Source organism: Bufo gargarizans, chromosome 1 (genome assembly GCF_014858855.1).
Source record: "Bufo gargarizans isolate SCDJY-AF-19 chromosome 1, ASM1485885v1, whole genome shotgun sequence".
Lineage (NCBI taxonomy): Eukaryota > Metazoa > Chordata > Amphibia > Anura > Bufonidae > Bufo > Bufo gargarizans.
Window position 1 is genome coordinate 227,024,675 of NC_058080.1, and position 15,227 is coordinate 227,039,901.

At 40.4% G+C, this 15,227-nt stretch overlaps 1 protein-coding gene across 1 annotated transcript in view; it reads left to right on the forward strand.

Moving 5' to 3' along the window:
* COL25A1 (collagen type XXV alpha 1 chain) overlaps nt 1-15,227 on the forward strand; it is a 423,067-nt gene that overhangs the window by 393,609 nt on the left and 14,231 nt on the right. The window contains exons 32-36 of the mRNA XM_044277438.1: nt 1,162-1,197; nt 4,233-4,286; nt 4,704-4,757; nt 9,226-9,252; nt 9,801-9,854. Coding sequence (XP_044133373.1) covers nt 1,162-1,197; nt 4,233-4,286; nt 4,704-4,757; nt 9,226-9,252; nt 9,801-9,854 — 225 coding nt within the window. The remainder of the gene's footprint in view (nt 1-1,161; nt 1,198-4,232; nt 4,287-4,703; nt 4,758-9,225; nt 9,253-9,800; nt 9,855-15,227) is intronic.

Below are 15,227 nucleotides of genomic sequence, written 5' to 3' on the forward strand. Positions count from 1 at the left end.
AAAACTTGGAATACAGTTCTTGTTTATTCTACTTTTTGGAGAAAAGTACTTCTGAGGCTTCCTCCACCAGACCACACATCATGTAGCCTGTTGGATTCCACTAAAGGAAATTCTGTTGTTTGAGCTGTCCAAATCAATTCATTCTCTATCCTCTAGATCACTTTATTATTACCTGTATTAAGAGACCCTGTCGCCACTCCTGACATGATTGTTTTACTAAATAAATATATTCTATATGAATAGCAGTTCTGGAGCATCATGTTGTGCCATTCCTCTATTATTCCTGCTCAATGTGTATGAAAAAAATAAACAACTGGGTCCTAACATTTGTGGGGGGGTCCAATCCGTGCTGCCAGTCACACTGTGCAGGGACATGCCCCCAACTAGTAACACCCATTTGGATATTTATTCATAAGATACTCCAGAATTGTTATTGCCTAGTTTTTGAAACAGTCATGTCCGGAGAGGTGAGACTTCCTTAACTTCCAACATCAGCAATGGGACCATTCATAGGAGACAACTCCTACACTTGACTGTGAAGGAAACCCCAAATGACCACTTTAAAAAGTGGTGCAGTTTTTTTAAATAAATTATTTCAGAGCAAAAAGTGATAGGCACTAAACACTGATAAACCATTTAACATAACTGTGTACTAGGCACAAATACTATTCATATTCTTTAAAATCATGGCTAAAATATTGAGGCTGTATCAGAAAAGGGCCTATTTTCGTTTTAATTCGCCATTCCTATGTGTTTTGACTCACCATGAAGACCATATTTGCATTTGTCCAATGAGCTAACCCCTAATACAACAGGAATCTGGTACATTATTTACTGGGCTGTTAGGGCGCGGCCACACAGTCATGTTTCTTGAAGCAGTTTTAGAAGCCAAAACCAGGAGTGAATCCAAAAAAGAAGAGAAGACGTATCTGCACTGTATACTTTCTGTCCTTTTATGATCCACTCCTTCATCAGGAAACCTGATTGTGTGGCCGTACCCTTAGGACACTCCAGTAATGAGTGGAAATCACCAAGTCATTTCATAGTCTGCGTGGCCACTTGTATTGTGTTGTTGTTACTCCATGTTCTCATTACCCACTAATCTCACGTTCTTGTCACCTATGTTATACCCATCGTCTGTACCTCCACCTAATCAAACAGGGAGCATCTGGCTTAGACGGAAAGCCAGGACCCAGGGTGAGTGTTTTGTGTCTTTGTCACCTGTTCACCATTGAAAGATGACCAAACATAGGAATCCTGAAAAAGAGCATATTAATAATAATGTAGGTTAAGATGTTGCAATCTTAATAGATAATTCCTTACTAGATATTAAATAAACTGCCCATTCAGTATAGTGGATCAGTACAATTCTGATGCATGATTTTTTAATAGTAGGTTTCAGTAAACTTTTGACACAGATCAATAGAAAAAAGTATAATGTCAAAGTGCAAACAAATCTCCATAAAGTTATCTACACTTATAATAATTATAGAATACATAACTGTACACCTCCACCACTATTACTCTGATACACGAACCACTTCATTTAATGTCATGGCTAATGGTGTGCAGTCAAGTTTTTTACCAGTATAAATGTATCTGTATAGGGAAGGACCAGCTGTTGATGAATACATTTATTGGGGTTAGATACAGAAAATTGTCTAAGTCATTGAATTATCAAAAATCTGCTTAGAGCAGGCCGCCCTCAAAGACTATGAGTGGCAATGCAAGGAGAGAAATAGTGTGATAAGTCACCAAAAAATAACTATCAAATCTCTGAAGTTCATATGGCTCAGAGAGGAGACTGTGCACAGTGGCATATGTGGTTCAAAAGGCACAGATTAAGGAGGTTGTGCCACAAGAAATATTCTACAAATCAGCATCTGGATCTCAAAACTTTTGTAATTGCATGGAATTAAAATGTTAGTGTAGCCACTGAGCTATTCAATAAAATGTATCTATATAGCACCACCTGCTGTTTGTTCTTTTCCTTATTTCTTGTCCACCTCACTGAGGTGGTTGCACATGCTCAGTTTAAATTTTAAATTGTCACCATCCACAACTTCTGTTAGAAGCTGTGGCAGTTACAGTGAAAGACCTACAGCAGAAAGAACACCCCCCCCCCCTGAGAATTGAGAATGGATATGCTCCCTGAGCTGCCAGCCTGAAGAGAATCAAGCAGAACAATTACATAGTAACATAGTGTATATAAGGCTGAACAAAGACATTTGTCCATCGAGTTTGGCCTGTTATCCTGAAAGTTGAGCAATCAGCAATGAATGGGGTTCCATGTGAGGTACAGGGCTGTTTCTAGCCTAGAAAGAGATTTTCATGTACAATATGATGTATGATTTTAATTTTTTTACATTAATTATGAGATAACTCCCATGAAAGTCACTGTTCAAAAAACAATATTTAAGCCCCAATCGCCAAAAGGCATGTGGCAGACCTGAGTGGGTGAAGTGGAAATGGACTATGAGATGAACTATACTTGAGGATTTTGACTCAAAAAGGTTTATATTTGGGGTAAGAAAACAATATGCACTAATAAAGCACAGTAGGGCAGATTTATTAATTCTGTAATAGTCCACAGATTTATCATAGTGACTCACTAAATTTGGTGCATCTTTCTAGAAGATAATATTATTGCTAGGCTAACTTACATTGCTCACTTACGTAGTCATTTTTTAAACCATTTTCCTTCCAGTTAAGCCATACACTTTGTCACTGAAAGCACAAAAAGTTCTAAAACACATAACAAATGCGGTGCGAGGTGTGTGCCAGTTATAACGTAGTAAATCTCCTCCACTATCTCCACTGTAGAAGAGTTTTATGCTGTGGCAGCTCCTGTGCAGCAGGGTGTGAAATGCTTGTGAAGGCAGAGGGTGAATAAATATACGTAGCAGAATATGGGAAAATCCAAATGGAAAACCTTCTGCAGGCTGCAAGAGAACCAACAGATAGGAGACCAATGTATACAGACTCAAATGCTTCCAAAAGTATCCCTTGGCTTGCGTGAAGCAGGTGAATAGTTATACGTGCTGTTATTTTATAATAGTAATCAATTAGTTTGAAGAGATTTGTTTTCACACTGACATTACCCTTGGTCAACAACACTGCACTGATTCATTGTTGATGCAAAATCAATAAGAAAAAATCCAAATAATTATTATAGGCTGTTCCGGCTGTCGGATCTGTTTCACGCATATGTGAAACATGCCTAAGGCTTCTTTCGCATTTCAGCTATTGATTTCCATTGTACAGTTCAGTTATAGAAGCAGAACAATAAAAATAACAGAATTGTCCCATTGTGCCTATAACTGACCTGAAAGGTGCCAAACAGATCCCATTGATTATAATGGGGTCCATTCAGGAGTTCACTTTTTTCAGCGGAAAAAAGTCTTGCATGCAAGACCTTTCTTTCTGCCATTTTTGATGGAATCTGCGACCAATGCCGCAAATGGAGTCTGAACTGTAGAACAAGCCCTAAGATGCACAAAAAAAAAATCTAAATGCAATAAGTAAAAAAAAAAACTTAGCCACTGTGGAAGTGGATATTTCTATACAATCTTGACAATCTTTACAAGAACACATCCATCTTTATCCGTTGATTTTATGAAAAAAAGTAAGAATTAACAAACCCAATATACTGAAGAAGGAAGTCCATTTTAGTAACAGGCCTCTGTTATGGTCAGGGAGGACATATGCTCTGAATCTGCCATATAATGACATGTCTGTCACTCTAATGAATGAAAATATGACAATTTACTGTACATTTAGAACACCTTGGAATGGCCTCCTCCCACTCATCTCTCATCATTCAGTTCTTCAAGCATGATCTCCTTTTGTACAGGCATGCGTCTTTCTCTTCACTGGCTCTGGATGCCAAGTTCCAATCAGTCCATCTCTGGTCTGGCTGAAAATCTACTTTGAATTGGTCCTGATTATTCTGAAAAAAAAAATATTTCTACTGTATGTTCTGAAAACATGATAATTTATTCATGTATGTTCCTGTTTTTACCTTGTCTTGTTTCATGTATTCTGGATTGTGACTTTAACATACTATAAGACCTTCTATATGCCACCTCTGCATGACACCTTCTAACATGATTTCTTTCTCAATCGGTCCTTTCATTTCCTGTGTTGCTGATGAACAGAGAGGGAACCGATCCACCACTATGGGTGTTCTGATCCATAAATGAACTCACTGTTCTATTCTGATTCTTTTTTAGGGTACAGATGGGCCACTTGGTCCTCCCGGTCCAGCAGGTCCAAAAGGTGACAGGGTATGTAACTTATTATACAACACTGGACCACATTTGTTTTTCAAAAGTCACATGAACATTGGTTATTGTAAATTATACAGCATTTAGTAAGTATTGATGCAATGAATAGTACAATTATCTCCATACATTATCATTTAGAGATGAGGGATGTCAATGTTACTTTTTAATGCTAGCCATAATTTTTAATAACGGTATATCACACTGATGTATAAAAGGTAACCCCTGCAATAAAATTTGAAAACTCAGACAATCGCGTTTGTAGATGCTTTGGATGTTTAAAGAGTCAGCTGACTTTGTGGACAAACAACTGGCTTTGTCATATATTTTTAAAATTTTTCAGTTACACCTATGTTTTTACAATTGACTGTTATTGACTATCATAAATTTGGGAGCAATATTATGAATGTTGTTTTTTAGGGAGAAAAAGGTGTTGTTGGCGATCCAGGGCCTAGAGGACCGTATGGTTTACCTGTGAGTTGGAAACATTTTAATTCCAGTATGAAGTGTTACTTTTGTCAATACTCAAGTGTAGAAAGTAAGAACGCTAAGGTAGAGATGGTAGAATCAGTGTGCCAGGAGAGCATAAATGGAGACTATAAATTTAAAGGGAACCTATCACCACCATAATGGCCCCAACCACTTGGAGTACCTCACAGCTCTGGTCATTATATCCACAACAATGTTTTTGATTACTTTGATGGATAACTCTGCTTCAAAACCACTTTATTCCCCCTATGCACATTATGCAGATGGATCATTTAAATTCAAGGGAACAGCGGTCTTGACACTACAAGTCAAGCTTGTCATGCCCATGTACCCACTTATTCACTCTAAATAGCTGAGCTTGTGTACGTCAGACTAGATCTCAGTTGTGTTGTGTCTAACATACATGAGATCAGAGATATCTTTTAAGAGTAAAGAAGTGGAACGAGGACTCAGAAGGCTTGACTTGGAGCAATAAGACTACTGCCATCTTGACTTTAAATGCTCCAGTTGCATACAGTGTGAGAGGGGAATAAAGTGGCTTTGCAGCAAAGTTATCCAGAAAACATCATTGGGGACATCATGATGACCAGAGCTATGAGGTACTCTGGGCAGTTGGAGAGCAATTATGATGGTGATGATTTGTTGATTTAAAATTAAAGGGAACCTGTCACGGTGAACATAGTTCATATATAACATATAAAGTTTTATTTGAAAAGAGTTAGTATAACTTGTATTTTATTCATTTAAATCGCTGCACTTTTTATACTTACTGGTCATTTGTACAGCTGTAATCAGTGGTGGACAGCCTTCCCTGTATGACTGTGTATGCAGAGATGTATGTCAATCACTGAGTAAGACCATGTACTGGACTTTCCGTGTACTGAAACATCAGGCATGTATATGTATAAAATACAAGTTATGCTCAATATTTTCCCAACAACACTATACATTAGTGGCATACCGTCCATGGATTCAGACCACACAACTGCTATGGGGCTGATGTGGCAGGAGGGCTCGGCATTAAACTCCTTCTTCTATTCCTGACATGAAAACACTACATTTTCATGTAACTTCCACTAGGGGAGCTCAATGCAAATAGATTTTTACAGATTCCTTTACAGTGAATGGTAACTGTATACATTCCTGTGCACTGAGCTCCCTCCAGTGATGGCTTCAGTTAGACAGCTTTATAATACACAGAGAGAAGCCCCAGACATGAAGCTGTATGGGAGGAGATTTATCAGTGTATTTATGCCAGTTGTCAGGTGTAAATGCATTGAAAAATATGGTGTTCAGAATGAGAGCCTTATATTTATTTTTGAGCACCTGTTCCATGTTTTCCAACATAAAAGTTGGATAAAGTGGGAGGTGGAGGGTGACTGTTTTTATTACAGTTTTTTTAAATTAAAATTTCTTCTGCTCAAAAAAATCATAAATTTGTCAGAAATCTGGGAGTGTTTGTTGCACTGGTAAACTCGGTGAGGCAAGGGTCATGCTAAGTTTTGCTATGGTTCCCTATGAGAACTGTGTACGCCTGCTATATATCAATCCACTCAGCCCCTCCTGCTCTATGCATTCCTGCCTACAGACAGGACTGCATTTACATTGTAATAAGTTCCCTTAAAGGGATTCTGTCACCTCCCCTAAGGCAAAAAACGATTTAAAACCAGCCATGCAGCACAGCTTACCTGGATTAGGCTGTGCTGTTCAATCTTGAAATCCGTCCAGCAGTTAGTTCAAAAAACGAGTTTGATCAATGAGGAAATGCGTCCTGAAGGTGCCCAGAGGGGCGTTTTTTTCTTCTGAGAGAGCCCAGTCCCGCCCCTTTTTCAGTGCCCAGCCCGCCTTCCTTTTACTTCCTAACCGCCGCCCCCAGCCTGCCACAGCCTCTCCTGCCTCTCCTCCCCCTCCCTCTTGCCGAACGAAGTCTCGCACAGGCGCAGTACCCACTGAGGGCTGCGCCTGTGCGATCATCAGGAGACTGAGGGCGGCAGCTTCATCTTCGTCACTGGGCATGCGCCGAGCCCAGTGACGTCCGATGCTCGCTCTTCCCTCAGTCAGCAGGGAAGAGCGAGCATCGGACGTCACTGGGCTCGGCGCATGCCCAGTGACGAAGATGAAGCTGCCGCCCTCAGTCTCCTGATGATCGCACAGGCGCAGCCCTCAGTGGGTACTGCGCCTGTGCGAGACTTCGTTCGGCAAGAGGGAGGGGGAGGAGAGGCAGGAGAGGCTGTGGCAGGCTGGGGGCGGCGGTTAGGAAGTAAAAGGAAGGCGGGCTGGGCACTGAAAAAGGGGCGGGACTGGGCTCTCTCAGAAGAAAAAAACGCCCCTCTGGGCACCTTCAGGACGCATTTCCTCATTGATCAAACTCGTTTTTTGAACTAACTGCTGGACGGATTTCAAGATTGAACAGCACAGCCTAATCCAGGTAAGCTGTGCTGCATGGCTGGTTTTAAATCGTTTTTTGCCTTAGGGGAGGTGACAGAATCCCTTTAAAAGGGAATCTGTCAGCAGTTTTATGGTGACATAACTAAGGACAGCATGAACTGTTGACAGGGCTACTTTCTCTCATTGACCAGCTGTTTTGCTAAAATCCTGTACTGAACAGCTCAAGCACTGGAACTGTTCAATACACAGTGAGTCCTGAGATATTCAGGAGACCTGGCTTACCCTGTCTGCCTACCCCACCACTAATACTGCTTGTAGTAGGCAAAAAACTGTCAATAAGCAGCAAGGGGTGATGACAGCTAGATCCTTATAAATATCAGCACTCATCGGCTTACACTGTGTACTGAACTGTTTAGTAGCAGATTCTAGAATAACAGCTGGGTCCATTAAAGAAAGTGACCCACTGTTTTGCTAAGGGGACTTGTCACTAGTTTATGCGGCCCTTAGGACAGCAAAAAACTGATGATAGATTCCTTTTAAAGAGGTTGTCTTATTATTACAGACCCTTCTGAAAATTAAAACAATTTAAAGAAACAGGGGGCACACCAAATGGTCCAAGGAGTGCAAAAGGGTGGTAAGAAAATATTACAAAAAACACCTGACCCAAGAGAGAGTCAAAAGAACCACACCATTAATGCACATCCAACAATCAGTCAATAATAGAATATATGAAATTTATTAGACACCAACAAACACACATTTCAAATTGTATACAAATAGAACAAAGTGCGGTACACAAAATAATGTAAGTGACTGACACAAACAGAATCCACTGAGCGTCCGCTAAGTGGGGACATGAAATGTAAACCAGCTATATATAAAGTATCCTATGCACAACATAAGGAAAATGTAGTGTAAGGTCAGACCGCTGAATAAATAAAGACAGACAAAAATGAGATCAAATATCAAGAGCCAAAAACCTACATAAACAGCTGGTGCAGTGGGCCTGGCAACATGAGAAATGCCCATCGCGTATCGCCGGCGCAGTCCGGCTTCCTCAAGGTTGATTACCTTCAGCGGCCTGACCTTACACTACATTTTCCTTATGTTGTGCATAGGATACTTTATATATAGCTGGTTTACATTTCATGTCCCCACTTAGCGGACGCTCAGTGGATTCTGTTTGTGTCAGTCACTTACATTATTTTGTGTACCGCACTTTGTTCTATTTGTATACAATTTGAAATGTGTGTTTGTTGGTGTCTAATAAATTTCATATATTTTTTTATTGACTGATTGTTTGATGTGCATTAATGGGCTGGTTCTTTTGACTCTCTCTTGGGTCAGGTGTTAATTTTCAGAAGGGAAAAAAATATATAAGTTGGCGAGTCCATCTTATGACTACCCTGGCAATACCAGCTGGAAGTTGCTGCCTGCCATACATGCCAGCTTCCACGTGATACATGGATGGGCTAGGTTAGGCAGAGTGGGAGCCACTGAAAACAAATTCAGAAGCACTCCACTTTGCCTCATAAAGAGGGGACTCCTCAGTTTAGAAAATCCATTCTAATTAACTCTATTAGGGAATTCTGAGTTATTCTGAGGAATTCAAAGTTCTCCTGTTTCTATCCTCACTTTTTTGCCAAAGTGAAGAGTGATTACAAAGAGTGTCTGACATGACCTGCCTGGCATTACCCAGACATCTCATTGAGTTGAATGGAAACTGTGCAATGTTTAGTGTCTCCTGTGGTGGCGCTGCAGGGAAACTGAAAATGTACTGCCAGATTTCCCCATAGATTGAAGCTGATTCCAGGGGGTCGCATCAGTGGGATACTTTGTGGTCACTACCAAATTAGAAAGATGGAGGACCCTTTTAACACATATTTAGCTAAATTGCCTTTGTGCACATGTATGTGGGATGCATTACAAGATATAAGTATGATATTATATACTGCCTGCCTTAGCTAGCTGCATACAGGGAACAATTCTGAATTGGAAAGAAAATAATCATTGTACGATATACTTGTACTGTCATTAATGAGAGATGTCACAATCTTTCCCACAGGGCAAGGATGGAGAACCTGGTCTAGATGTAAGTCATATGGATGAAGCATGGCTGTGCATGCTTTATGTACATACCGGAAACATTTCACTTTCATGTTTTTTTTTTTTCTTCCATTATATATATATATATATATATATATATATATATATATATACAGTATATATATATTATTTTTTTTACAGCTAAAACAAGGGAAATAAATGCGCAGCTATAGATATTCTAACTTGGCTATGAACTTTACTTTGATATATTGAAACATAAATATAAAGTAAGAAATTACCCAGAGTTAGAGCCAAAGCTTAGTGTACATAATTTAATGATAGGAAGCCAAATGGTACCAACATCAAAAGAGTATGTGTATATAACCTAATAACATTAGAGAGCATCAAAAAGACATGTCACTAATATAATAAATCCCCCCCCCCCCCCCCCCCCATCTACAATGATGCAGAGTGAGATTTCCACACGATACTGTGAAACATTTGCAGAAAATATATCTCTGAGTCGTAACTCCCTGTAATGCGTCCAGGTCCAGTGCATACAGTCAGACAAGATCATTTTGTATATTGTTTCAGGGTTTTCCTGGTCCTCGAGGAGAGAAAGGAGACCCAGGAGAAAGGGGAGAAAAGGTGACCAAAGTGCAATGTGGATGTGGATGAATATTGCAAGTGTGTTCCTGAATTAACGTATCATAGGTTCCTTAAAGCCAAACTTTTTCCTGTGTGCCAAACTCCAGTGAACACTTGGACTATGAGCATTGCACTTAGACCTTTTCCTTCCCAGTTTGCTTAGTCATTTACAGTTGCAAGAAAAAGTATGTGAACCCTTTGGAATTATTTGAATTTCCGCACACATTGGCCATAAAATGTGTTCTGATCTTCATCTAAGTCCCAACACTAGACAATCACAGTCTGCTTAAACTAATAACACACAAAGAATTACATGTTACCATGTTTTTATTGAACACACCATGTAAACATTCACAGTGCAGGTGGAAAAAGTATGTGAACCCTTGGATTTAATAACTAGTTGAACCTCCTTTGGCAGCAATAACTTCAACCAATCGTTTCCTGTAGTTGCAGATCAGATGTGCACAACGGTCAGGAGTAATTCTTGACCATTCCTCTTTACAGAACTGTTTCAGTTCAGCAATAATCTTGGGATGTCTGTTGTGAATCGCTTTCTTGAGGTCATGCCACAGCATCTCAATCGGGTTGAGGTCAGGACTCTGACTGGGCCACTCCAGAAGGTGTATTTTCTTCTGTTTAAACCATTCTGTTGTTGATTTACTTCTATGCTTTGGGTCGTTGTCCTGTTGCAACACCCATCTTCTGTTGAGCTTCAGCTGGTGGACAGATGGCCTTAAGTTATTCTGCAAAATGTCTTGATAAACTTGGGAATTCATTTTTCCTTCGATGATAGCAATCCGGCCAGGCCCTGACGCAGCAAAGCAGCCCCAAACCATGATGCCCCCACCACCATACTTCACAGTTGGGATGAGGTTTTGATGTTGGTGTGCTGTGCCTCTTTTACTCTCTTTTTCTCCACACATAGTGTTGTGTGTTTCTTCCAAACAACTCAACTTTGGTTTCATCCGTCCACAGAATATTTTGCCAGTACTGCTGTGGAACATCCAGGTGCTCTTGTGCAAACTGTAAATGTGCAGCAAAGTTTTTTGGGGACAGATGTGGATTCCTCTGTGGTATCCTCCCATGAAATCCATTCTTGTTTAGTGTTTTACGTATCGTAGATTCGCTAATAGGGATGTTAGCATATTCCAGAGACTTTTGTAAGTCTTTAGCTGACACTCTAGGATTCTTCTTCACCTCATTGAGCAGTCTGCGCTGTGCTCTTGCAGTCATCTTTACAGGACGGCCACTCCTAGGGAGAGTAGCAGCAGTGCAGAACTTTCTCCATTTATAGACAATTTGTCTTACCATGGACTGATGAACAGCAAGGCTTTTGGAGATACTTTTATAACCCTTTCCAGCTTTATGCAAGTCAACAATTCTTAATCATAGGTCTTCTGAGAGCTCTTTTGTGCGAGGCATTATTCACAACAGGCAATGCTTCTTGTGAAAAGCAAACCCAGAACTGGTGTGTGTTTTTTATAGGGCAGGGCAGCTGTAACCAACACCTCCAATCTCATCTCATTGATTGGACTCCATTTGGCTGACACCTCACTCCAATTAGCTCTTGGAGATGTCATTAGTCTAGGGGTTCATATACTTTTTCCACCTGCACTGTGAATGTTTACATGGTGTGTTCAATAATTACATGGTAACATTAAATTATTTGTGTGTTATTAGTTTAAGCAGACTGTAATTGTCTATTGTTGTGACTTAGATGACGATCAGAACACATTTTATGACCAATTTGTGCAGAAATCCATATAATTCCAAAGGGTTCACATACTTTTTCTTGCAACTGTATACTTACTGACAAAGCTTACTTGGATGAGCAGTTATTTTTATTAATAATACTCACTAACTACAAAGTATTTTATTACCATGTCCACAAAGTAATGATTTCTATAAAAAAAAGTACTCTCATACGTTCAGCTGAGGGCAAAACATGTCTCTTCCTACATCTGCTTCTCCTAGTAAGGCTGCCCATACACTTAGGCCCTTTTCACACGAGCGTGACGGATTAGGTCCGGATGCGTTCAGGGTGCGTTCAGTGAAACTCGCACCATTTTGCAAGCAAGTTCAGTCAGTTTTGTCTGCGTTTGTGTTCAGTTGTTCAGTTTTTTTCTGCACAGGTGCAATGCGTTTTGATATGTTTTTTACGCGCATGCTAAAAAACTGAAGGTTTACAAACAACATCTCTTAGCAACTATCCGTGAAAAACGTTTTTCACACAGCCCCATTCACTTCTATTGGGCCAGGGCTGCGTGAAAAATGCTGAATATAGAACATGCTGCGATTTTCACTCAATTCACAAGTGATGCATGAAAAACAACGCTCATGAATGGGTCCTGATTCAGTGTGGGGGCGCAATGTGTTCGCATCACGTATTGCACCCACTCGGAAAACTCGCTCGTGTGAAAGGGGCCTTAAGATAGCTGTCGGTCGAACTGAAAAAATGTCACCTTGGAATTTGTAAGTCGGAAATTTTGGTGCATGCATCATTTGCTCAAAATGTGCAACTTTTGGCAGTTTTCCACTACTCACATAATATTCCTGAAAAGTGGAAAGGGCATAGGTGAGGTCTAGGATGAGGGGGCCTGGCCTTCTGCACCCTAGCCAGTTTACTATAATTTAAGCAATTTAAGAAACTGGTGTAAATTATAGCTCCCTAGCTGGCATAGTTTTGACTTCACGGAGGGCCATAGCTGTGCCTAAATTTATTAAGAAGCACCTGCCTCTTAATAAATTACTGTAGGTGCATCTTACTCTAGCAGACAAGGGATCAATACTGGTGTTGGTAATGCTTAATAAATCTCCCCCACTATGCTTATATGAATATTACTTTTTTAAAGTGAAAAATCGTAAAATGTTAGCTTGTCATGGATGACATGTACTGCAACGCTAATTTATCTTTTCTGATGAAATTACTTTAATGAATTATTGAATGAAGTGCCTACAGTAAATTATATATATAGGGATTTTAACTAAAATGACCAACATATCATAATTAAATGGGACTTCCCATCATAGAAAGTAATGACCTCCAGGATATGGCATTACTCTCTGATTGGTGTTTAACTGCAGTACTGTAAATATGCCATTACCTTCTATGATGGGAAAATCTGGGTCTGTTTTGGCAAATCAATTACTGAGCTGTATGTCACAAAATAAAGATGAGTGGACCACTGCTTCCCCCATCACTACTCCTGTGGATAGTGATGTCAGGTCCCTTTACAACTCACATGACTATAGCAGTCAGTTATAGCACAGCACTGTTGACGTTACTATTGGGAGGACTGGTGGATGATGATGGAAACAAAAAAGAATTTGTCAACAGACAACCTTTTTAAAGGGATATTCCAGTTGTGTCAGGTTATCCCCTATTCATAGGATAGGGGATGTTATAGTGACAACCTGTGCTTGTCTCTGCTCTGCACCTGGGCATTGCCACTGCTCTGCTCATCTGCTCTACATTCCTCTCCTACAGGCATGCCTGCCCATTCTCTGCCTACAGGGTACATGTGCATGCACCTTCTGCCTGTTAAAGGGCCAGCGTGCACACACCCTAATCTTCACCAGTCAAAGGCTTTCCACCCTGAGATCCCTATGAGAAGGTGCCTATGCAATAAGTTCTTGTTTGCTAGTGTCCTGCAAAGCTGTACTGTTTTTATATTCATCTGCCCATGTACAGACTTTTACCTGTTTCCTGGATTTGACCCTTTGCTGACTGACCTGACCTCCGCCTGATTTCCGTTCTGACCCTGAACTTCCCACCCTGACCTCGGGACTGTTTATCAGATCGCACATACTCTGTCTGACCTCACTTTGGCCTGCCCCTGACTACCCTTTTGCTTGGGGGCCACTTAAGTAACAGGACCAAACACCACGTAAGACACTATTATTCTAAGTGGCACATGAGAGTTACACATTTTTTATGGGCCTTCACATTATGAGTCTGATATAATATGATTAATCTCTTTTCTGGTACAACATAGGGGACCGTGGAAACCCGGATTCCTCCTGACAGCATGAGCGCACAGCGTAATTGGTTGCTATGACGCCATGCTCTCCCTGCTGCCGCCACAGTACAGTAATACACTGGTATAGATCATACCAGTGTATTACTGTATTGCGGCGGCAGCAGGGAGCGCACGGCGTCATAGCAACCAATGACGCTGTGCGCTCTTGCTGTCAGGAGGAATCCAGCCCGTTGTTCCACGGACCGCTCACGGCCGTGAAACACGGCCATGTGCATTCGGCCTAAGGCTGAAACTATCAAGCAGCAATAAAATCCACAGTTCAAATTTGAGAAGACATAGGGGCGCATTTATTAAGACTGGCGTTTAAGACGCCCGTCTTAATAAAGCTCTGCACTGGCGATGGATCCACAGGAGTTATGTAGAAATGCTGGTCTCTATATAACTTTGAGCGGATCCACCGCCATTTCTAAATGTAAGACAACTTCCTAGAACAGGTGTAGAAAATGGTAAATGAGACGGGCCCACCCCCTTCCCCACCCAAGCCGTGCCTACTTTTTTAGACTTGGCGTGAGGGGGGAAAAGTCGCAAATTGCGGAGCAAACGATATGCACCAGAAATACACCTAATATAGGCATATTTCTTGTTAGTAAATGACCCCCATAATCTACATTTTATATGTCCTCCCTATGTGTGCTTAGGGTTATTCCAAGTATTCTGGATTCCTCTCACTCAAAAAAAAATATACTGATAGGTCAAGCTATGGTTGGCACGCAGGAAAATATTTTTGTTTAATTTTTATAGAATAGTAATTTTTAACAACACTACTTAATGTTACAGCTACGTTAGAGTAAATGACGGTTTTGTGTAATGTTATTTCATTGCTTTTGTTTTGTGTTATTTATTTTTATCATAAACCATCTTCATTTACCACTGACTGATCAGGAATGTGTTAATGTCTTGTGTTATGTTTCCTTTCCAGAGGTGCATTCCCTTCTCCTCCTTCATCCTACATGTTCTTTCCTATAACTTTACTTGCTTACTTTTTCCCTTAAAGCTTTCCTTTCCCTGAACCTAACTGGTTTATTTGGTGGATAACTGTGAAGTCCTGAATTTAACAGTTCATATTACATTGCACATTCTGTGCCTAAAGTTCACAGTGGTCTCAGAATAATCCCCCAGTCTTTCCTTGACTGCTATCCATCATTCTACTAATTTTGTGGCCTCCTCCTCCCTTCCTTAGTAATAAAAAACAATTTCTGCTTTTATCGTTTTTTTACAGCCTATTGATGGGTATGAAGGACATTTACTTTTTTCATCATAGAATAAGCTTTTAAATGCCATTATTAGGAGCAGGTCTAGAGATATTCTTTAAGCTAAAATTGCATAATTTTTG